The sequence below is a fragment of the Suricata suricatta genome, chromosome 16, assembly GCF_006229205.1.
Source record: "Suricata suricatta isolate VVHF042 chromosome 16, meerkat_22Aug2017_6uvM2_HiC, whole genome shotgun sequence".
In the NCBI taxonomy this organism is placed as follows: domain Eukaryota; kingdom Metazoa; phylum Chordata; class Mammalia; order Carnivora; family Herpestidae; genus Suricata; species Suricata suricatta.
In genome coordinates, this window is record NC_043715.1 from 56,431,658 (window position 1) to 56,453,708 (window position 22,051).

Sequence of the window (22,051 nt, forward strand, 5' to 3'; positions counted from 1 at the left end):
GCTGGGGGCTGGACTCCCGGGTCTGAGGGAGGAGGGGCCAGGGCCCCTCACTGGGAAAGGGCTTCGCTCCGGGTGGTGGGGCACAGCTCCAAAACCCCAGCTCCTTCCCCTCCACCCCCACAGCTGTCCTCCTTTGTCCGATGACTTGTCCATGGGAACCTGATCTGGGCAGGGATTAGGAGAAGGTATTTGGAAGGGACCATGGCCTGAAGACAATGGCTGCCCCACCCCCAGAGGCTATTTTGGGGGGATGTGGTAGATGGTGAAACAGAGGACATTTCCCAAGAAGGGATTCAAGAGGTGAGGCTCCCGGGTGGCTTAGTCACCCCGCTGCCTCTCCCCCCCCACCCCCCCACCCCCGCTCTGGCCGGGTACCTTTCCACCTGTCTCCTCCTTCCCCACACACAGCCATCAAAAGCAGCCCTGTCCACAGACCTCATCCTGACCCCTACATGGACATCACCCCATCTTTGAGATCCCCCTGGCCCCACAGTGCACAGGTTAAGAGCACCCCTAATCCTGATATCCACAGATCCTGAGACCCCAATTTATGATGTCCCTGGTTTCTGGGGACACGCAAGTCCTCCTGTCTCCGGATTCTGAGACCCCAGTACTGGAGACTCCAGACTGTGGGCTCAGACATCCTCAGATCCTGATGCCCTGGGTCTTAACACCTAAATTCTGAAGCCTCAACATCTTGAGTCCCCCAATTTTAGGGTCCAAGTCAGAGGCACAATTCATGATGCCCCAAGTCTTGACTCTGCCAATTCCAACTCCTCCATAAGGCCTCAGACCCTGAGACCCCAATTCCTGAATCCCCAGTCCTGACCCTCAGATTGTCTAATGTCCAAGCCCAGATAACCCCCAATTTCTGAGATTCCCTCAAACTCAAACCTCCCAGGTCTGAAGGTGTCCTACCCCAGGAGGCCCGATCTCGGCACCCCCAGACCCTCCCAAATCCTCCATCCTCAGTCCCCAGAACGGCTGAGCTTCCCCAAGTCCCAAGCCTTTATTCTGTGTCCCCTCCACCTCCGTGGCTCCTCTTCACACTCCTCCCATCTCCCACCCCTCCTGTCCCCTCCAAGTCCCAAGTTACCTAAGGCTGGGTCTGCAGGGGCGAAGATCGGCGGGGCAGAGCCTGGCTGCCGAGCTGAAGCACTCCTGGGTTTATAGCTGAAGCTCAGCCCCGCCCCCCAGGGGAGAGGGAGGGGGAAGAATTCCTTTCTCCAACCAGGAGTCCCAGCTCAGGGGCTGCCCTGCCCCCACTGGGCTCCACATTTTGGACCCTGGCACCTCCCGGCTACTTGGGGACCCCTCCACCCCATCAGCACCGCCCTGAACCCAGGCTGGGTCAGGCAACCCCCGACTTCTGGGATCCCCACTTCCGGTACAGCATGCTGCATTCTCTGCTTTGAAGTCCCTGGGCTCAGCACACAGTAGGTCCTTGGAGACTATTTTTTGACAAAAGCGGGACCTTGGGGTGCTCTCTCTCATATGGCTCTTGTTCTGGTGTCTCTGGGCCTCCATTTCTCTGACACTGTCTGCCTCTCCTTTGTCTCTGTGACTCATCTGTGGGTCTCTGTGTCTCCCTCTGCCTCTGTCCATCTCTCTGTCTCCCCCCACCCCACCCCTTTGTCTGCCACCAGGATTCCACCCTGGTGACAACAGACACTAAAGCGGGGAAGCAGGTGTGGGCAGGGGGAGGGGAGAGGGTGTGGTGTCTGGCCAGTAGGACCTCGCACTCCCCCACCTCCATTTGACACTGATCTGTTTTGGTATTCCTCTCCCCCTCTTTCCCTGCCAAGCGTGACCTTGAACTCTAGGGGAGCCAGCCCTGAGGACGGGATTCCTCTCCCCACCTGCCTCTTGGTGTCTCTGTCCCTCGTTGTGTGGCATCTCTGTGTCTATTTCCGTTTCTCGAGGAGGGGGAAGCTGGGGGGGTTCTCTTTGGGTCTGTTTCAGGCTCTCCTTGCATCTCTCGGTGTTTTTCACTCCATGTGTCGATGCATTTTTGTCTCTGCATTTCTGTGAGTGTCTCGGTGAATCTGTCTCGGTATCTGTCTATTGCTGTCTGTCTGTGACCCCGTTTTTGTCTCTGTCTGGCTCTGGATCCGTGTCTGTATCTCTCTAGCTCTCGCTGGGGGTCTCTCTGTGTCTCTGCCATTCCCCCTCTTTGGGCCCCGATTTCTGCCTCTGTCAGCGGTCGCTGTGTTCCATTGTGTACCTCTGCTTCTCCATTTTCCGTTCTTTGCGGGTCTTGCTCAGAATGTCTGTCTTTTCTCCCTCTCTTTGGCTCTGTGTCTCTGTGTGTGTCTCTCTTTGGGCCTTGGTCTGGGCATCTCTGCGCACCCCCATTCTCACTCCCAGAGGAGAGGAGAATGCCCTGCAGTGCACAGGGCCCTGCCCGTTGTGTGGTGTGGCCTTGGGGGGCCTCTCCCCAGTCTTCTCGGGGGCTCCCTCACACCTAAGCCCCCAGCCCCTGTCCCAGACATGCAGCCACTCTTAGCTCAGAGAGAAGCTTTATTCCTCAGGGGCCCCTTCGGGGCGGGGCGGCGGCTGGCGGCTCAGCCCTCGAACTTCTTCTTGCGCCCCTCCATGCCACTCAGCGCGTCGATGTTCTTCCGCCAGTCTCCCACCTCCCGGTTCTCCTGAAGGGGTGGGTTCGGAGGTGAGGGGCGCGCAAATACCCTCCGCCCACCCTCCAGCCTCTCTTCGGGGTATCCCCCGGGCATCTGCTGCTGGGACACTCCTTGTCCCCTCAGAGGATCCCTTCAGACTTGCCCCCACGGACATCCCGTCCATCACACACTGGCCTCCTTGCTTACTTCTCTTCCGAGTCTCCCCCCTCCTGTCTCCCTGGCGCTCTACTCTTGTCTCTCACGGACTTCCTGTTGTAGACCTCAGGCACTTTCTGACCCCTTGCTACTTCCTTTCTCCCTGCTGCACAGATCCTGTTGAGGACCCCTTACCAGGTTCTTCTAACTCCAAGTACCATCTGCCCTGAGCTTAGGGCCCTAGAAGTGTGGCCCCCCACGCCCTCCCCCTGAGCACCCCCTTTCCTGGCCCGAGCCACACTCACCTTCTCTGTGTCCTCCTTCTTCACCTGCTTGAGGTGGGCCCGCAGGTCTAAAGACTCCTTAGCCCTGGTGCCCAGGAGCGCCTGCATCATGGCATCCGCTGAGATCCTCACCCTCCGCAGGGTGGGCCGCTTAAACTTGCCCCGAAGGTCAAAGATCTTCTGGGTCAGATCTGCGATCTGGGGGCAGCCAGGGTGGAAGTGGAGACACCCCCTCCTCCAATCCCTCCCCCCCAGCCCACTCTCCCACCCTGCACTTCCCTCCTATCTCTTTCCAGGCCTCATCCAGGGTCTCCACTCAGCTCCCACTGCCTTCAGGAAAATACCCAAGCTCCCCACCCAGGAACTGCCAGTCCTCCCTGGGCTGCCCAGCCTCGGCTCTGAAACACACTGACACTCCCTGGTCCAGCTGCTGCCTGCGTCCCACAGGGTCCCCCACGCCATGCCTGCGCTCACGCATCAACCTTCCATGCTCCTGCGAACACGTCTTCTGCCTTCCTGCCTCGTGGCTTCTGCACGCTGTTCCCTCTGCCTGGAACAGCCTTCCCTAACCGCTGCACACTCATTCTCTGCCCCTCCCTGCCAGGCCCACTGAGCCGACTGGGGTCTCTGGGTGCGTGCCAGCACAAGCAGGGGCAAGAGATTGGGCTGAGACAACAGCCCCAGGACCGCACCCTGCCCTGGAGGGAAGGAGACTGCCCAATGTCTCCCACCTCCGTGATGTTCTTGGTGACTTTGGCCTCCACGTCGTATCTCTCTTCATCTACTTTGTCCACACGGGCGTGGAGTTGTCGGCACAAGTCCTGGTCAAGGAATGCGGTGTCTGTGGTGGGGGGTAGGGGACCCGACGACTTCTGCATCTGAGGGAGGAGGGGCTGGGGGCCTGCACATCTGCTTCTGGAGGAGTAATTTGAAGGTGGACTCTGGGGCAGTTTGAACAAAGGGTGCTAGGAGCCAGGCGTCCCGAGAATCTGACAGAATCGGGGCTGGAGAAACCAACCTCTGGCTTTTGGGCAGCTGCAGTCCGTATTTCTGAACTCCTGAGGGGAAGGACTGGGACTGGACCCCAAGGTACCGAGCAGAAGTGGGGGGTAGTGACTAGGCCTCTAAGTCATGGCAAGGATGCAGGACGGGCCACTAGGAACCTGGATCCCGGGCTGGGCAGGAGCCCCTGAGGAGCGGCCGTACCTGCAGCTCCGCGAAGCCCAGCCCGGCCAACTCCAGAGGCTGGCACCGCGTGCTCAGAGCGCGCCCCTTCTCTCCGCGCCGCTCCTCCGCTTCCCGCTCCAGCTCCTGCTTCGCGATCTGCAGCATCAGGGTCTGCGGGGGGGAGGCCGGGGACCGCAGCCCACCCGGGGAGGCGGATGAGGGTCGCGCGGTACCAGGAAGGCCAGCCCTCCAGTCCCGGGTTGTACTCAAGTCTTCTGGAGACACGCCCCCTCCACGTCCTGTCCATTACTCCAAGTCCCCGCCCCCTACGGGGACGACCTGCCACACGGCCACGCCCACCCACGCGAGCCCAACTCTCCAGCCCTGCCCCCACCCCGAGGACACCTACGTGCCCTCTCCAGGCCTATCCGCACCTTCAGCTGCAGTTTCCTCGAGGCGGAAATCTTGGACTTTTTCTGCCGGGGTAAAATGGGGCAAGGAACACTCAGGAAGGGGAGGCGAAGACGGGCGGTGGGAAGGGCCTCACAGCCCCTCCCTCAAGCGCCCGCCTCCAACTCGTGCCCCAATCTACCGGAAGCCACGCCCTCAGCCTCCTCCACCAATCCGAGCTCCTAACTGATTAGGCACCGCCCCCACACCCTAAGCAATCGCAGTTCTCATGGGCAACGGGACTTCGCCCAAACGCAGATCTCACCAATCCAAGCCCGGCCCTCTGCAAAACTCCGCCCCCGAGGTGCCGATCCGCCTTGGCTCCGCCTACGACCAGAGCCCCGCCCCGTCAGAGGCTCTGACCCCGCCCCTCCCTCGCCAGGTACGGACAACCTCCGCGGACTCGCAGCCCATACCCGGCGCAGATCCGCGCTCACCTTGGCGTGCGGCTCCGTGGCGTACGCACGGTAGTTAGCGGAGGACCGGCGTCGGACCGGGGCCGGCGCGGGGGGCGGGCAGCCCGCCTGGTGTTGGGGGAACGGAGCCGCGTCACCGCCGGATTCCCCAGCCCCCCTCCACACTGTTTCCAGGGGCTCCCGCCTCCCGCCCCGGGTCCCGCCCTGCTGCGCCCTCCCCAAGGGGGAGCTTCCGGCCCGCTCCTGCTCTCACCGCATCGCCGCTGCTGGAGGGAGAGAGACCGAGAGCGGGGGGTTAACGGTGGGCCTGTGTCCTGCCCTGCCATCCCACCAGCTCCCCCGTCCTCGGGTCCTAGGGGGTCTGATTCCCAAACTTCCCTCGTACAGACACCGGGAGGCCTGTCCCCACCTCCCATGTCGGGCCGGCTGTCCAGCCTTGCAGGTCTCCACCTCTCAGGACCCCGGGAGATCGCCCCACCTCCCGCCGCCTTGGGCCTCGGGAATCCGGGTTACTGGGCTGCACTCACACGTCCGCCATGGTGAGACTCAGGCCAGGGGTTGCAGGAGGCAGAGAAGGGGCAAGGGGCTCTTGGAGGGTCAGTAAGGGGGCGTCCGGGGTGACCTTGAAGGCCGTCGGGGCCTTCGGTCTCGTCCGGGCTGCTCAAGCTTCACGGAGGACACTGAGCTAAAGGGCGAGAACCGAGACTAAATATACTGCTGCCGCCTCCTCCCCCTGCCCAGGACGCGAGATAACTGGGGCGCGTGAGGGGTGGGGTGGGCCATGCTCCAGCTGGATCGCCCTTCCACCTTGGCGGCCTTGGAATCCAGCCCCTTCCTGCTCTGATCCAGGAGTCCAGCCCCCAGCCCCTCCTCCCTCATATCCAGGAGTTCAGGCCCCCAGCCCCTCCTCCCTCAGACCCAGGAGTCCAGGCCCCATCCCCACACCAATTTGCAATCTCCATGAGAGCTATGGTCAGTTTCAGTGTCCCAAACCTCTTAGCCACTCAATAAGTTTTGATTTATTTGAGGATTCAGCTGTGGCCTAGACTCTCACAGGCAACAGCACAGAGACACTTCTAGTTCACTTGGAACTAAGGTCTCCTCTCTTGACCGCCCTAGGCCCTCCCTCCCAGCCCTGGAGACAAGACTGAGGACAGGAAAGCTACATGGGCACAGGGAGAAGAGGACCCCAGTCTCTTTACTTAGACCATGTGGGTGCTGACCAGCCCTGGAGAACAGACTACCCCATCCCCCCAGTAAAAACAGGACCTTGGCGACAAAGGGACCACACAGAGGGTCTCAGCCTCAGGGCCAGATCTCCAGACTGTGTGGAATATAGACCTCTGAGAGAACAATCGAGAATTCTAAGAACAGAATGTAGCATCCCAGGAATGTAATCTGAAATTCTAGCAACACCTCTGAAGCTGACTGAGAATTTTGAGAGTGTAACTGAGTATTCTACAGGGGGGCTTCACTCCTGGGACCTGACTTTACGAGTGCGAGATGGGGGGCTGGGTATCTGGGAGTCGGGGCACACTCTCTGGTTTTGGGGCCTGACTCCCTGGGGGCAGAGTCTGAACCTCTGAGAGTGAAGCCCGAGACTCTGAGGGCACTTTGAGGTGCTCAGAGGGTGGTGTCCTGCCTTCTGAAGGCTGGGTCAGGTCCTCCAGGGACCGGTTCCCTGCCTCAAGGGGCGGGACCAGGACGTCGGGGGGCGGGGTCATGGATTGCACAGCGGCGTGACTGCGGAGGCAAGCCGAGTCCCGGGATTTGTAGAAGCGTGCGAAGGTCTCCGAGGGCCCGGAGTGGGTCTGCGGGGTGAAGCCAGCCGCCTGAGCTAGCTCCCCGACCCGGGCGGAAAACCCCTGCAGCTGCTCTTGCCGCAGATCCACCAGGTACCTGCAACCAGGAAGTGGTGTGTTAGGGGTCCTGGCTGTCAGGACGTTCCCTGCCCTGTCCTCTGCTGGCTTACCGAGCTAATTCCACGATCAGGTGTCCTCCAGGGGCCACACAGGCCCCGAGATCGGGGCTGAGAAGATGCACCATCCTAGGCAGAGAAAAGGGGAGGGCGGAGGCTCAGACTTTCAGGTCCCGAGGGAAGAGCGGGGCTGGGGGGATCCGTACACTGATGGAGGAGGGTCTGGGGGCCAAGATTCCTGGGCCTAAGAGAGGAGATGTTGGGGAAGAGAATTCTGGGAACCACCCTCTTACCCACAGGCCATGTAGAGCAGCTGGAACCGTTCCTTGTAGCAGCCCTTGTGGTGAAGGGTTTGGGCAGAGCCGAGAGGCAGGAAGTGGACGGTGAAGAATTCCGGGGAAGGGGCAGCTGGGGAAGACTCGCTGAGTTAGACAACACACAAAGCTTGGAGGTAACACTCCTTGCCTGTCTTGAAGCCCTTCTTCATAAGTGGATTCCTGAAAATTCTGAGAAGCTCAGCCCAGCAGGCAGAGACTAGACAACTGAGACTCAAAAGAAGGCAAGAGTGGGTGGCCCGTCCTGGTGCCAGAAGACCTCCAGGAAGAACCAGGTTGGGGGATCGTTACGGGAGGCAGGACCCGAATTGAGGTGTGTGTAGGGGAGTGTCCCTCTAAAATTGAGCTGAGACACAGCATCTTGTTAGAATGTTCTCGTCTCTTAGAGTTCCGCAGGTACGATTAAAATTCCATCTGAATGATGATAATGGTGTCAGGATTTAGGAAAGGGAGAGAAATACAAAGAGAAGAGAGAAAAAAAAAAGAAGACGTAATGACTGGAACAGGAGACCATTTGTCCAGGCGTTGGAAGCCATAGTAGTGCGCATTCTGGGCTCGAAATCCCTGGAACCTGGAGACCAGGATGGGGGTCCGGGCCCCACTCCTCCCTGGCTCGCATTCAAGAGGGTGAGCTCACGCTTACCGCGCTCCGGTCTTCCGCTCCCCGCGTCGTGCACCTGCTCAGGGTTTCCCTGGCTGGACCTCGGGCGCCCCCAGGCGGCCACCTCTCGGAACAGCTCTGTCACGTTGTGCTGAGTGATCTCACCCGCCGTCTTCGGAGGGGGAAAGAAGGGGCGCAGCCAGGGTGACGCGGCACGGCCTAGAGTACCCCACCCCTTCCCCCAACGCCCAGCGCGAGCCTGCGGTGGCGGATGGAATGGGGGTTAGCTGGGGTTTCCAGACCGAGTTTAGAAAGCATGGAGGAACGGGGCCTCGAAAACCCTCTCCCGGAACCCAGCACCCCCAGGCACACACCTTGACTGGCTGTCCGTTGCTGGTCCGCAGCAGGCTCTCATCGTCCGCTTCGATGCCAAAGGCCACGAATGGCCCCGTGGCGATGTCCCCCCAGTAACCCCGCGCTGCGACACGATCCCCGTTCTGGGAAAGCAGGCGCGAAGAGGCAGGTGAGGTCAACGTCGAAGACCCCGGTTCCTATGTCCCCGAAAACAAGGATTGGCCAGGGCAGGGCGTGGACACGCACATGGCTCAGGAGGCGACCAGACGCAAGGGTCCGGTTGGGCACGTGGTAGGCGCTGGAGTCTCTGAGTTCAAAGGCGACGCCTGTGTCCCTCCAACGTCGGAACTCGCGAGTGTGGATGACTCGGGCCTGGGTAGGAGGAGGAAGGAACTGAAGTCTAAATAAATCCGGCATATGGGTGCCCAGCCTCTCCTCCCTCAGACCCAGGAGTCCTGACCCCCCAGCCCCTCCTCCCTCAGACCCAGGAGTCCTGACCCCCAGCCCCTCCTCCCTCAGACCCAGGAGTCCAGGCCCCCAGCCCCCTCACCCCGCGGTCGTGCAGCTTCATGTGCAAATCCCAGTCGCTGACACCGCGTCGGGCGTCGTAACGGGAGCCCAGATAGTGACGCAGCCTGGAGTCCCACAGGCGGCTCATGGGGAAGACCTCGGGACCCTTCTCCCCGCCGGCCCAGAAGCGGAACACGGCCTCCAGCGCATCGCGCTCGCGGAACTGCACGGACGGCCAGCACGCGTGGGGAGAGAGCGAGGGAGAGGCGGCTGCAGACAGAGGCTTCTCCCGCTTTACCCTCCCCGCCATCCCGGGGCGTGAGAATGAGTCTCCCATTTCTCAGACGAAGAAACTGAAGTTCTTAGAGTACCCCCCCGCCCAGGTCACATCCCACAGTGGGAGCCAGGGAGCTGGGGTTCGACCTCCAAGGACAACTGTTGGATTGCCCATGTCCATGTTTCCCGTGGCCACCCAGGTCCGGGGCGGGGGCCGCACCTTGAGGGCGCCCAGGCTGAGCCAGGGCAGCTGCTGCGCCAGGCGGTCGGGCTCGGGGACCAGGTGCGCCAGGCGGTCGGCCTGGGCGTGCACGAAGGCGGCCACCTGGGGGCGCAGCAGCGCGTTCCCCCACACCTCCAGGAAGGTCTCGCTCCTCTCTGGGGAAAGGGGGGGCTGGATTAGCGGGGAGAGCAGAGGAGCGCACCCGGAAACGAGGCCCGTGTGGGTGACGCATACCCTCTTCATCGTCACACATGCGTAAGGGACACTGGCAGCCTCCCCATCCGTTCCTCAAACGGGAAGAAGAAGAATTTAGACCTATCTAGATCTCCTGGTCTTCCCCGCCCTCCAGGGGCGCCCAGTCCCGAATTTCATGTTTAAAGTTTCCTCGCCTTAAAAAAGAGAAGGTTTTATATATATTATATATATATATATAATATATATATACACAGATGGAAATGGAGATTTAAACGTGTTAAAATATCATAGTGTCAAATTGTTCCATTTTAGTTAGGAATCTTTTTTTTTTTAAAGGAGTTTTATTTATTTATTTTTGAAAGACAGAGAGCACAGGGGCAGAGGGAGAGAGAATCTTAGACAGGATTCACACCCAGCGCAGAGCCGGACACCAGGGCTCCCTCTCACCACCATGACCTCATGACCTGAGCCGAAATCAAGAGTCAGAGGGCTTCACGGACTGGGCCACCCAGGCGCCCCTAGTTAGGAATCTTAGAAGAGAATTGGGGACACATATATGCCCATATCAATGTGTCTGTACCAATATATAAAGTGTTTAATAGTCTTATAAAAGAGAGCTATATACCCTTAGTTAGCTAGATTAGATTGGTCCTAGTGTTCCAGAGCCTTCTACAAGGTGCATTGTGAAATGTGTGCCCTGTATTCTGAAGGCTCTGGGCTGTTAGTGACAACTACCATCTGAAAGCATGACAACAAAGTCTATATGGTAAGTGAGGAAATATGCCTTGTTTTTAATCTGCACAAGAACTCAATGGGGAAAGAACTTTTAGGATGCTCATATGATCACTGTAGAAACCGAGGCCCAAAAGGGGACAGATACTAACCAAGGCCGCTCAGGAACAGAGCTGGGCTTTGAACAGATTGTCTTAGTCCAGACTTCGATCGAGGCACTGAGCCGAAGTCGTCTTACTGAGAAAGCATCCTTTCTGCCTCGCCACCCAAGTCCTCCTCCTCCTTGTCACACCCAAGGCTGCCTCCTCCAGGCAGACTCCTTGGGATTCACGCCTCTAACTGAAGAGACTCAGGCCTGTGGGACGCTCTGGCTGAGTTCAGCCAAACCCTCCCCACATCTGGGGACCCACTACCTCTTAAGAAGTCCTTTGATCTCTTTTGGCCTTCTCCTGGGGCAGGAGGGTGTGAATGCTTACCCTGTGTGGAGAGTTTATGTGGATTTTCCCCTGGAATTCTTTCAGTGACTCTAGGAGGTAGCATATGTAGTCCCATTGTACAGGTGGGTAAAGCCGAGGCTCTAAGACTACCAAATGAATGAGCAAGTGATGTAATAGGCATCAATGAGCCACAGGTTTAATTGCACCACTGAAATCCCAGAATCCCTGTGGGGTGGGGAGGAGACGCTGGGGGCTGAATGTCTGGGTCCTTGTAACTGACCTTGCAACCCCATCTTCTCAGGTTCCTCCAAGGCTAGGCTGAAGATCAGCATGTGTCGGGCCACAGCTTCCAGATTATTCTCCAACACATAGAACTGGAAAGACGGGCAAAATGATTCCCTGGCTCCTAGGAGACCCAGGAATGGGAGACGCCACCCTCCTCCCTCCACAGGACCCAGACATCCTGTTCACTGGCTTGCTTCAAACACAGGAGTCTGGGCACTCATCTTCATTCTCCTCCCTCCACCACCCCAGAATCCCAGCTCACATGTAACCTCCTGCGAGGCCAGAGCGATGCCCGGGCCAGAGTCCGCAGCAGGTGCCTCCCATCCACGGAGCCCACCAGCAGTACATCTAGCTCGGAGGTCGTGTGCTCTGTATCGTCCCGCAAATCTGAGTCCACAGGAGGACCTGGCAAGATGACACAGGCTGGGGTTGGTGGTCTGGAGAGCGTCCCCTGCAGCCGCCCCAGGACGACGGACTACAACTCCCAGCAGTACTCGCACGCCTGGCCTAAGTTCCCAAGAAAGCTGTGCCTCTACGCATTCTGGAAATCGTAGTTCGCAAAGGCCATTTGGGATGCCCGGTGAAGAGGGCGCCGCCGTTGGAGCCAGAGAGAACGTTAGCGCGCCGCCTGCCGGCTGGGGAGGCGGCCACCGGGTCAGATGTGGTCCTGAGTCGGGGACTTACTCTCAGCCTGCAGGTCCAGCGCCGGGGACAAGCCCCACCAGGACACGGAGCCGAAGCCTGTGCCAGAGCCTGCCGGTGTGGTCATCGCCCTGCAGGATAGACATCCTGGGAGTCCCCAAACATCGTCTCTGCGTCACCCACCCGTTCCCCTGTCACCGCCCCTCATTCCTAGTTCCTCTCCTCTACGCGACATCCCCTCACCTCTATCCTTCCAAAGACTCGGGGTCTCCCCCTCCCTGCCTGCTCGGTGCTGTGCTGCAGCTGTTCAGCACTCACTACGCACAACTACCCCTCGACCCCTTCCTTTTCGACCAATCACCCAATGAAAGTACGCGGGTTGGGACCGGCGCGATCAACTGACCAATGAGGATGAGTGGGACCGGCCCACTACGAACTTTTGGCCAATGGGAGCGCTTGTGAGAGTGGAGAGCGTGTGGACGCGGTTGTCAAGACGACGGCGCTGGCAGAAGGGGCGGGGCCAGGAGAAGCTGGGGCGGGGCCTGGGACGATCCACATTTCTGGGATGGGGAAGGTCTAGGCAGATTCGAATAGACACAGAACGGGAATAGAATCTTGATTAATTCAAATTAAAGTGAGGCGACCTAGACCTCTGTGTGCCCTGTCCCTCTCACACTGTGGTTCTACCACCCAGGGCTTCTCAACAGGTGGGGAAGGGCAAAGCGATCTGTCTAGCTAGCACTGGACCCTGGTTGATCAAGTTTCAGGAAATGTGTTACACACAGTCAGTCATTACTAAAAATTACCTTTTTTACTAATACTAAAATTCAATTCAATTAAATGCATTACATTAAAATAAAGGTAATACAGGGGCGCCTGGGTGGCTCAGTGGGTAAGCATCTGACTTCAGCTCAGGTCACAACCTCATGGTTTGTGAATTCAAGCCCCACCATCAGGCTGTCAGCACAGAGCCTGCTTCTGATCCTCTGTCTCCTTCTCTCTCTGTCCCTCCCTGGCTCATGCTCTCTCTGTCTCAAAAATAAGTAAACGTTCAAAGCTTTTAGAAAGTAAATGTTTTTTATATTTTATCCATCGTGGATTTTTTTTGCATTAATTTTAATTTTTCAAAAATACTGTATGAAAATACTATTTATCTTGACTGCCGATGGTTTTGTTTTGTTTTTTCAGCTTCGTCTTAGGTTTTGGAGCCTTCACCCTGACCCTGAGAAACACCGTATTACTGCATAATGGCATGCTAATCGGCATCTCTTCTCGGCTTCCTATTCAGTGAATTCACACCGGGGGCTCGAAATCAACCACCCTAGGAGTATTTACACGAATTCCCCCACTTCCACCCCCAAAATGTCCAACTCCAGCAGGGGATCTCCCTCTGAGTTCTCTCCTGCCTTCCCTCCCCAGTCTACTCCCCGTGACTCCCAGTACTTTCTATTCAGGGAACCAGATGGCAGGACGCTGGAGAATGTGATTTGGGTGTCAGTCATGCCTGGCCTTACATCTTGCCATCACCTGCTGGAGAGACCTCAACCAGGTGACGTAACCTGTCTTTGAGTCCCATCAGGGCGGGGACTTGAGTGAGGCACGTCTCCAGACCAGGCCCAGCCGCCAGCATAGTGTGTAACACCCGAGGAGCCTGGCTCTCTGCCTCATCTCCTCTAGCTCCACTACCTCAGACGAGTGAGTCACCCTTTCTGGGCCTCAGTTTCCTGATCTGTAAATTGGGAATGGTAATACGCAGCTGGAAGTGGAGTCATGGGTCGAAGGGGGCCCATCGGTTCTAGGCACTGGGGAGTGAAGCTGGGTCTCAGCGGTCCCTGAAGGACTCGCTGGCTCCTGGCTCTTTGGAGAGCACACCAAGCCTGTTCTTGCCCCAGGGCCTTTGCAACGTAGGGTTCCCTCTGCCTGGGATTCTCTTCTCCTTCATCTTTGTTTATTTTTATTGTGGTAAAATACACACAACATAAAGTTCAATGACATTTAGGATATTCACAATGTTGTGCAGCCATCACCACTATCTAGTTCCAGAACGTTCTCATCACCCCGTAAGGAAAGCTGGTACTCATTAATCAGTCACTACTCATTTCTCCCTCTCCCTACTCCCTGCAAACCATGAATCTACTTTTTTCCCCCTCTATGGATTTGCCTCTTCTGGATCTTTTATACAGACGAAATCATACGCTAAGTGGCCTTTTGTGTCTGACTCCTTTCACTTACAATCATGCTTTCAAGGTTCATTATGCTATAGCACAAATGAGTATAAAAATTCCTTTTGATGACTGAATAGTATTCCACCATATTTCCCCCTCATCTCTGCGAGCCTCATTCCTTCTTGTCATTCAAAGCACAGCCCAAACACTACCTCTTTAGGAAAGCTGTCCCTGATCACCCTTTTTTTTTATGTTTATTACTGAGACAGAGAGAAACAGAGCATGAGTTGGGGAGGGGTAGAGAGAGAGGGAGACACAGAATTGGAAGCAGGCTCCAGGCTCTGAGCTGTCAGCACAGAGCCCGACATGGGGCTCAAACCCACAAACGTGAGATCATGACCTGAGCCGAAGTCAGGATGCTTCGAGCCACTGAGCCAGTTAGATGCCCCTAAAGAAATTTGTTAAATCTCTGAATGGGGCGCCTGGGTGGCGCAGTTGGTTAAGCATCTGACTTCAGCTCAGTTCATGATCTCACAGCTCGTGAGTTTGAGCCCCGCATCAGAATCTGTGCTGACAGCTAGCTCGGAGCCTGGAGCCTGCTTCCGATTCTGTGTCTCCCTCTCTCTCTGCCTCTTTCCTGCTCATTCTCTCTCTCTCTCTCTCTCTCTCAAATGAATAAAAGCATTTAAAAAAAGAAAAAAAGAAATTTGTTAAATTGCATGGACATTGCAACCTGTGTAACTGATCAGATTTCCCTTTTCCCATTGGCTATCAGGGAGCTCAGTACAAGTTAGTACTCTGCCTTTTCTTTAGTACATGGGGGAATCTTTTCCCTCATTTTCCACTTAAACTTCTGGCCAGAGAGCTTTCTTACCAAACTGCATGGACCTTTGTTTATCACCTGAAATCCTGTCCGGGATAAGAGGGAGGACAGGCCGATCATCTGTCCCAGATACGAATCAAGAGACAGAATTTGTTGAAAGAGAAAGGGGTGTAGGTGGAACATTGGCTTTCTCTGCGTAACTCTATTCTTTCTTCCAGTTGCTGGGGACCTCATTCCCAGACTCTGCGTATCTACTTTGTCTCCTTGAAGAGGGTAAGTCGTCTGGAAGTAAAGTCTGGATTTGCATCAACTTGGGGTTCCCAGCGTCCAACAGAGCTGCCACACTGGAGACCTCAGAGGAAACAGAATGTGTAAATGATGGAAGACGGAAAGGGAGGGAGGGAAATATGGGCGTGGAAATCTATATAAGCCATGGGTGCCGGAGTGGGTTAAATTCATGAGCAAGTGAATCATGGACTCCTGACAGGGAGCATAAAGTAGTTGTTGTTAGGACCACACTTTTTTCAGATGAGGAAACCGAGGCTCGGAGGGGTGAGTGAATGAATAAGTGATGGATGGTCGGTGAGTGCGCCAGTTTCTCTCGGTGTGTTTCCAGGATGGGAAGCCCTATCACTGCCCTGGTGTGATCCCACCCTCTTGGCTACCTCCCCCCCCCTCCCCGCTGCCCTGCCCACCTCCCATCAATGAGCATCAGGTCAAGCCTCCAAAGTTGCTGAGTATTTATTTGGTCCCAGGAGCAGTGCAGGAATCCGACTAGGGACAGGAGCAGGTGATCCTGTGCAGGAAGAGGGGCACTTGGGAGCGAAGGGGGTAGGAGGCTAGGTCACTGATTGTCAAAGCAGAGCGTGGGACCCTGAGGTTTGGGGACGCCAGATTGCTCCCCTCCCCCGGGGTCCCTGGGGCTTCTGGGTGTGTGCTTGGTGGGAGAGTAGACAAGTCACCATGACTGGTATAAAGGGGGTTGGGAAGGCAGGAATGTGCCCGGTGGGGGCAGGGTGGTTAGTGGTCGGAGAAGGCTTAAAGGTAGACCTGGGCCTGGCTTTGGCCAGGAAGCTGAGGTCAGGGGCCGAGTCCAGGCTTGGCAAGGGGCTGGAGCTGGGGGTCAGGGGGCCGGCAGTGGTCTCGCTCGGTCAGGGGGCCGCAGGGAGTGCCACTGGGCGATGGGCCGCCGGGGGCTGGCCAGCATGTCTGCCCAGTGCCGCAGGCCAGCTCCCCCGGCCGCCGCCCCGACGGCCACCCTCCCGATGGCCTCGTTCTTGCCCAGCTTGTCATAGTCCAGCACGGTCAGCTCCACCTGGACCTTCTGGAGACAGGAAGGGCAGGGGGAAGAGATAGGAGAGTTCAGGAAGGGGCTTGGCAGGCAGGGGCTAGGGCACTGTTACTAAGGAAACCCTCTCCCTAGCAACCAGGGTTCCAGGGGGACTTGTTAGAGCCCTGGGCTAAGGCCTCTAGGGGGACTCAGACGGGGATGCGGTGGGCGGTGAGGGGGCGCAGAGCCTCTGTTACAGAGGTGGTCTGGAGGCTCTCTTCCTCTGGAATCAGCTTTCATTGGAGACAAATCCTGAGGACCTCCCAGGGAACAGCCATCTAAGGGTGGAGTGGCCAGGCCTAGGTCCTGGGTAGGCCCTGCCCCTAAAGAGTGTTGTGGGGATATCTCTTTTTCTTAGTAGCCCGCACTCCTGAGAAGGCGGAACATCCTGGTCTTGCTTGGGGGCGGGACTTCCTGGTCTTGCTTAGGGTTGGGGCCCTCTGACCCTCCTAAGAGGAAACAACCTCAGGCCGCCAGGACCTGGAAGATGCTAAGGAGTCTCCCTTCCCCTAGCAACAGAGGTTTCTGAAGGGTGTGGTACTCTGGGGGAAGGGTTGTTCCGACAGGGCTTTGGGCAGGTCTGAGCTCACCTGGACCTGGTCACAGGGCACCTCGAAACTGAAGGCCTCATTGTAATAGGGGTTCAGAGTGTTCTTCTTGATGGTCGTTTTCTTCTTCCGCACCTTTTTGCCACCTTGAAGCAGGTGGACCTTGACATATGGATCTGGGGAGAGAAAGGAGTCTTTTAGCTCTGTCAAGTCTAGGGGGTCACGCTGAGGAGGAGGCATGAGAGTCTTCTTCGGAACAGTACACACTCTGCGCACCCCTCACGTCTCCCTCTCTCTCCCTCTCTCTCTGTGACCAAAGGAAATCTATATACTCCATGGCAGTCTGGGTCTCCCCCTCCCCCAAGGGACCCTCAGGACTCAAAACCAGCCAGATCCTTTGGTACTGAGCCTCCGCACTACCACCACTCAGACCATTTCCTTGCTTCCCACACACCGGAGAGCCCTCCTACGTCCATCTTCTTCAGGTTCTTAGCCTCCAGGACGATGACGGTGAGCTTCCCGGCCGTAGGGACATAGCGGAGGGAGAAGCAGATGTCGCCTAGTTTTTCCTGCTAAAAGACAGAGGGGGACCCGTCGTCGGAGTCCCTGGTTCCCATCCATCCCCTCTCGGACCTTTCTTCCCCGCCCCTCATCTGGGAATGGAATGGCCCAGTTAAGAGGCCCAACCCGAGTAGCGGAGACGGGGTACCAGGAGAACCCCTGGGTCCAGCCCTTTGCAGCCGGGGGCGTGGCTGGAGCCCCGAGGGTCCAAGAAACCTGTGACCTGACTGGCCCGGGCTCGCGGTGGGCGGGCCCTGGCGTAGGGGCGTGGTCACGCATGCTCACCTCCTCCCGAGGAGCAGCCTGCAGCTCTCGCCAGGCCAGCACTGGCCGCCCCAAGTCGACGGAGCTCATGGGGACCCGCACCTCCCCAATGGCATCGTTGCGGGAGAAGCGATCGAAGTCGTACACCGCCATGACCAGCACCCTGCCCCCCAGCTCCACGTAGGGGACCTAGGTGGGGGGGCCACAGAGAAGAAAGCACAAGGTGGGGAGTAGGAAGTCAGAGAGACAGCAAGTGGGGCGCAGCGCATCCAGGTAGAAGGCGGGTGCGGCAACCAGGGCTCAAGGGAACAGGTGTGGGGAAGTCTATGGAACCCAAGGACCGAAGGCACATCCCAGGGGTCAGCACTGCCCCACAGGGGCACCCCAGGGTCCGGTGTCACAGCCTCCAGAGCTGGTAGCTGCCACCGGAGCTGTGGCTGCCAACAGAAAAAGCTGAAGGGGTTGGTCCCCAGGATTCCAGGTATGGGGGCAGGTTGCCAAGCCGGGGGCACGGAGGCCAGGAGCTCACCTTGAACGCAAAGTTCTCCCCAAAGTGTGGGTTGAGCGTCTGCCGATGCACCTTGGTCTCGTGCCGCCGCCGCTTGTCTGGCAGCAGATAGACGCGCACGTAGGGGTCGGAGGAGCCGCCCAGGTCCAAGGCTGCCAGCCCCTCGGCTTGCAGGATGCCCACTAGCAGCTGGAAAGTGACGAGGCGCGGTCTAGTCTTAGCCTCCTTTTTGGAGCCTCCTCTACAAAGGGGCTGGAACCCTCGGGCCCTCCCCTCCACGACATCCCCCTCGTCCACACCCACCTGGCCGCTCTGGAAGTCGTAATCAAGTGAGTACTGCAGTCGTCCTAGCTCCTGCTTCTCTGCCACCTGCGACCCGGGCCCAGATGGGGCTGGCTCCAGCTCCTCCACTTCCGGCTGCACCTTAGGGAGCCAGGGGCAAGGGCAGGTGAACTCTTCCCCCTGACAGTGGGACCCTCCATGCCCAGAAGCCAAGGGAGACTCACAAATCCCTCAGGCTACACCTGAGTACTTGCAGGCTAAGCAGAATCAGTGTTTGATTAGTGATGTCTGACATACAGGCAGGGAACAAAGTGTGATTAATGATGCCTGCTATGGGAAAGAACGAACATGGGGACACACATGCAGTGGGTCTGCCTAGACTAGAAAAACAAGCGCTCCCAGTGCCTCATTGCCTACAAGAAGGACGCAGAGGGTTCTATCTCACAGGCTAATGGAATATTGGGGTTGTGTCCAACTTGATGTGTTAACTAGTGATCTTGCCATAGAAAAATGTGGAGGAGAAACAGTATATTTAGCCTATATTTGCCATTCTAAACTGGAACAAGACTTCTTTTTTTTAAATTATTAAAAAAAATTTTAAATGTATTTTTGAGAGTCAGAGAGAGACAGCGCAAGCAGGGGACGGTCAGAGAGAGAGGGAGGTACAGAATCTGAAGCAGGCTCCAGGCTCTGAGCTAGCTGTAAGCACAGAGCCCGACGCGGGGCTCGAACCCAGAAACCGTGAGATCATGACCTGAGCTGACATCGGACGCTCAACTGACTGAGCCACTCAGGCGCCCTGGAACAAGACTTCTTAACCTAATCCATCAATTTTCAAATTTCATTGTGAATCAGAACTCTCCTGAGAAATCTCATTTCAGAGGTTCTGATTCAGCAGGTCTGGTGCAGCATTCGGAATGTGTGTTTCTTCAGGTACTTGGGGTGACTCTGATGTAGATGGTCTTTGGGCGTCACTGGCTTAAGTGGCAGGGATGGAAGGTGGAGGCTCGCCACCAGGACTCTACAGGTCATGCCTTACAGGTGATCATTGTAACAGCTATTTGTTGACAAGGGAGGAGGGAATACAAGTTACAGACCACAAACGAGGCTCAGAGAAGGACAGTGAATCTCCCAAGGTCACAGAGCTGGGAAATGGTTTCTCCGGGCTGGAAACCAAGGACTGCCTGTCTCGCAGACCCTTACACTTGTAACCTTTCATTTTCCCTCCAACCACTTCTTTCAACTCCTGTTTCTTTCATTCTCTCGAGGCTGCCACACCAGCCTCCTCCCTGGCCTCCTTGCCTCAAATCTGTCCTCCACATGGGTTCTAGAGGATTCATTCCCTTTCCTCGCTTGCTCACAAATCTTCCTTGGCTCCCAATTGCCCTTGGGATATGGATATTACTGAGCTCTTCAGACAGTCACTCTAGAGTGCAGTGTATTTGTACTCTGTGCTCCAGCATAGAGTGAAAAATGACTCGTGGTTCCTCAAATTTGCCTCAGAATCTGGATTACAGGCCTCAGCACATGCGGTTCCTTCTCTCTGTTCTTGGCTAACTCTTTGTGTTCCCTGGGCCTCAGCACAGAAGACGCCTCTAACTAGCAAGCTTCCTCAGACTCTCTGGGTTTTCAGGTGGTTTTACCGCACCCCGTGTGCTCTGCACTGGCCCTAATGTGGCACCTAACACCCTGAATTGTGAATGTCTGTGGGAGGGTCTTACTTCCCCACGAGGTCCCCAGGGTCCATCCAGTTAGGGCTAAACACACAGGGGATGTGAGTGAATAAGGTGGGCATAGGGGAGGGGACAGCAGGGACTGGGCTGCAGAGGCTGGGGTGCAGGAAGGGGCAGGGCTGAGGGGCTGGGCCAGGCCACACCTTGTCTATGTAACTCCGACCCAGCTCCTTCACTTCCTGAAGGTGGACCTGGGCTTGGGCCTGAATCTTCTTGCCGGACCGCCTCCGACGCTTCCGGTAGAGGCAGAAGCAGCAGCTGAAGACGAGGAGGGCTGACACCAGAATGATTGTGGCCAGGGCCCAGGGGGGCACTGCAGAGGGTGTGGAGACAACACGCATTGAGGCCCTAGAGAGCAGGCTGGCCGATTCAGTCCAGGTTACTTGTACAGGCCTAAGTCCTGGCCAGGTTTTCCCTCCAGCCATTTCTATTCCATTTTATTACCCGTGTTTTCCTTCCAACTGATCTCACCTATAAAGTAATTTGATGCCCTTATTCTAGGCTGACACCATCCAGATTTTCTTGCCTCTTAACTGCACCTTCCCTTCCATCCCGTTTCTAATGTCTGCTCCACCCACTGAAACATTTGAAAGCAATGCCCTTCCCCTGGCCTCAGTTTCCCTAAAACTAAAAGAAGGGAGAGGTGGGCTTTCCAATTCACAATCTAAGATCCGATTCCATTCCACATTCTCGATTTTCCTGCAAACCTGTTCCTATTCCATTTCACCCGGAGTCCAGTCCATAATTCCAAGTGCAATACCACCCGCATTTTCCAGCCCGTCAGCCGAGTACACCCTTCCGAATCCCGCCCCTGAGAATCCTAGCCGGGCTTTCCCTCCGCTCTGGCCCGGAGTCTCGCTCACCAGGGCTGTGGCCGAGGCGACTCGAGTCCGGAGGCGTGTCGGGAGCAGGAGGCCCTGAGGTTGGGGGCTCCGGGAACATGGCGGCGGGGTCTCAAGGTCCTTTCTGCGGAGGCACCCAAGAGCCATAGCCCCCCAAGCCCACCCCGTGCATCCATTGAAGCCTCCGGAACAACGAAGAATTCCAACTCCCACCGGTACCCTGGGCGACCAACCGCCCAGGATTCAGCCTTCAGTCGCGAGGCATGCTGGGGGTTGTAGTGTCAGCCTCCCCGAGACGGAGGGCGGGCGCTGGCATTGGTTCCAGTACCTAGTCCCATCCCAAAGGGATGCCCCCGCCCTCCAAGGCCTCCCAGGAATCCCGCGGACTTCTACTCCCTCCGTGCCCGACTCCACGGGCCTGAACCGGAAGTGGGCGAAGGCTGGCGTGGGAACCGGAGACCTGGGTTGCCCCGAACAACGAGCCTCGGGCGGCTCGGCTCAGGCGGGGCCGGAGCAACGCTGGTTGCCCTGGCAACGGGCTGTTGCCGAGACAACAGGCCGGGCTGACGTACAGATGCGGAATCCAGGCGCAGCCAGCTCTCTCCACGCGCGGTCAGGACCCCAACCCCGGACCCCAGGCGGGGCGAGCGTGGGGAGAGGGCAGCCTCGGCCGTCGCTCCAGGAGCCCAAGGCTGACTCCTCCCTCCAATATCTGGCCCTGCGAGCCTCTCTCGCTCGTGCCGGGGGCTCCGTGCTGCCACCGCTCGGGGGGGGGGGGGGGGGCTGGGGGCGCACGTCCTTCTCGGCCTGCCAGTCTCCCCCGCGCATCCCGAGCTCTGTCTTCACACCTGTCCTCATGACCGCCTCTGCCTCCAGACCTCTCTCTCCACTCCCTATTTCTGCCTATTCCCTCACCGGCCCCTCGCCACCCCCCGTCTGCGTCTTCCTTGCCCTCGGCCTGTGGTCGTGTCTGTGTCCCGGCCTTTCCCACCCTCTCCCCCTGCCTGCACCTCCCTCTCTTCTGCTCTTTGTCTCCACACCTGTCTCTAAATCGCAGGCTTCCCGTTTCAGCCTCGAGTCCTCCCCCTCCTGTCGTCCCTCCCCAGTGTCCCCCCACGCTACACGCCCCGTTTCTCTAGGGATAAGGATGAGCAAGGGGCTTAGGGAGGGGGTCCCAGAGGCTCCTACCTGCTCGGTGGCTGGACCGGACCCCTCCCGGGAGACGCCCAGGCGCCGGCCCCGCCCGGACCCCGCCCCCGCACGCGGGCGGGTGGCGCTGTCCTGGGTGCTGATCACTGAGCTCGGTGGGGCGGGGGCGCGGCAGAGCGGAGTGAGTGTGTGTGTGTGCCTGTGTGTGTGTGTGCGCGCGCGCGTGCGTATTAGGTCTCGGGTAGAT

At 57.6% G+C, this 22,051-nt stretch overlaps 3 protein-coding genes across 5 annotated transcripts; all 3 read right to left on the reverse strand.

Annotated features, from left to right (window-relative positions):
- Positions 1 to 2,502: 2,502 nt before the first annotated feature.
- Positions 2,503 to 5,776, reverse strand: TNNI3 (troponin I3, cardiac type). Of its 2 annotated transcripts, none has more exons than XM_029924757.1 (8): positions 5,619 to 5,776; positions 5,345 to 5,354; positions 5,113 to 5,199; positions 4,660 to 4,701; positions 4,265 to 4,396; positions 3,790 to 3,879; positions 3,080 to 3,256; positions 2,503 to 2,648 (listed from the first exon to the last, which is right to left on the reverse strand). In XM_029924757.1, the coding sequence occupies exons 1-8, from the start codon at positions 5,627 to 5,629 to the stop codon at positions 2,565 to 2,567; spliced, it is 633 nt and encodes a 210-aa protein (XP_029780617.1). In that variant the 5' UTR covers positions 5,630 to 5,776; the 3' UTR covers positions 2,503 to 2,564. The 2 variants fall into 2 exon arrangements, with proteins under 2 accessions (XP_029780617.1, XP_029780616.1); XM_029924756.1 differs by having other exon boundaries at positions 5,345 to 5,357.
- A 292-nt stretch (positions 5,777 to 6,068) lies between these two features.
- On the reverse strand, positions 6,069 to 11,948 carry DNAAF3 (dynein axonemal assembly factor 3). The gene is made up of 12 exons (XM_029924627.1): positions 11,843 to 11,948; positions 11,642 to 11,730; positions 11,220 to 11,362; positions 10,953 to 11,046; positions 9,306 to 9,463; positions 8,850 to 9,032; positions 8,546 to 8,671; positions 8,320 to 8,442; positions 7,988 to 8,117; positions 7,303 to 7,417; positions 7,064 to 7,138; positions 6,069 to 6,990 (listed from the first exon to the last, which is right to left on the reverse strand). The coding sequence occupies exons 2-12, from the start codon at positions 11,724 to 11,726 to the stop codon at positions 6,582 to 6,584; spliced, it is 1,641 nt and encodes a 546-aa protein (XP_029780487.1). The 5' UTR covers positions 11,727 to 11,730; positions 11,843 to 11,948; the 3' UTR covers positions 6,069 to 6,581.
- A 3,362-nt stretch (positions 11,949 to 15,310) lies between these two features.
- On the reverse strand, positions 15,311 to 22,000 carry SYT5 (synaptotagmin 5). Of its 2 annotated transcripts, none has more exons than XM_029924688.1 (9): positions 21,844 to 22,000; positions 20,677 to 20,779; positions 19,957 to 20,126; positions 18,102 to 18,221; positions 17,820 to 17,987; positions 17,312 to 17,479; positions 16,920 to 17,034; positions 16,508 to 16,641; positions 15,311 to 15,911 (listed from the first exon to the last, which is right to left on the reverse strand). In XM_029924688.1, exons 2-9 carry the CDS (start codon positions 20,753 to 20,755, stop codon positions 15,711 to 15,713), a joined length of 1,155 nt encoding a protein of 384 aa, XP_029780548.1. In that variant the 5' UTR covers positions 20,756 to 20,779; positions 21,844 to 22,000; the 3' UTR covers positions 15,311 to 15,710. The 2 variants fall into 2 exon arrangements, with proteins under 2 accessions (XP_029780548.1, XP_029780547.1); XM_029924687.1 differs by having other exon boundaries at positions 16,920 to 17,037; positions 21,844 to 21,998.
- Positions 22,001 to 22,051: the final 51 nt, after the last annotated feature.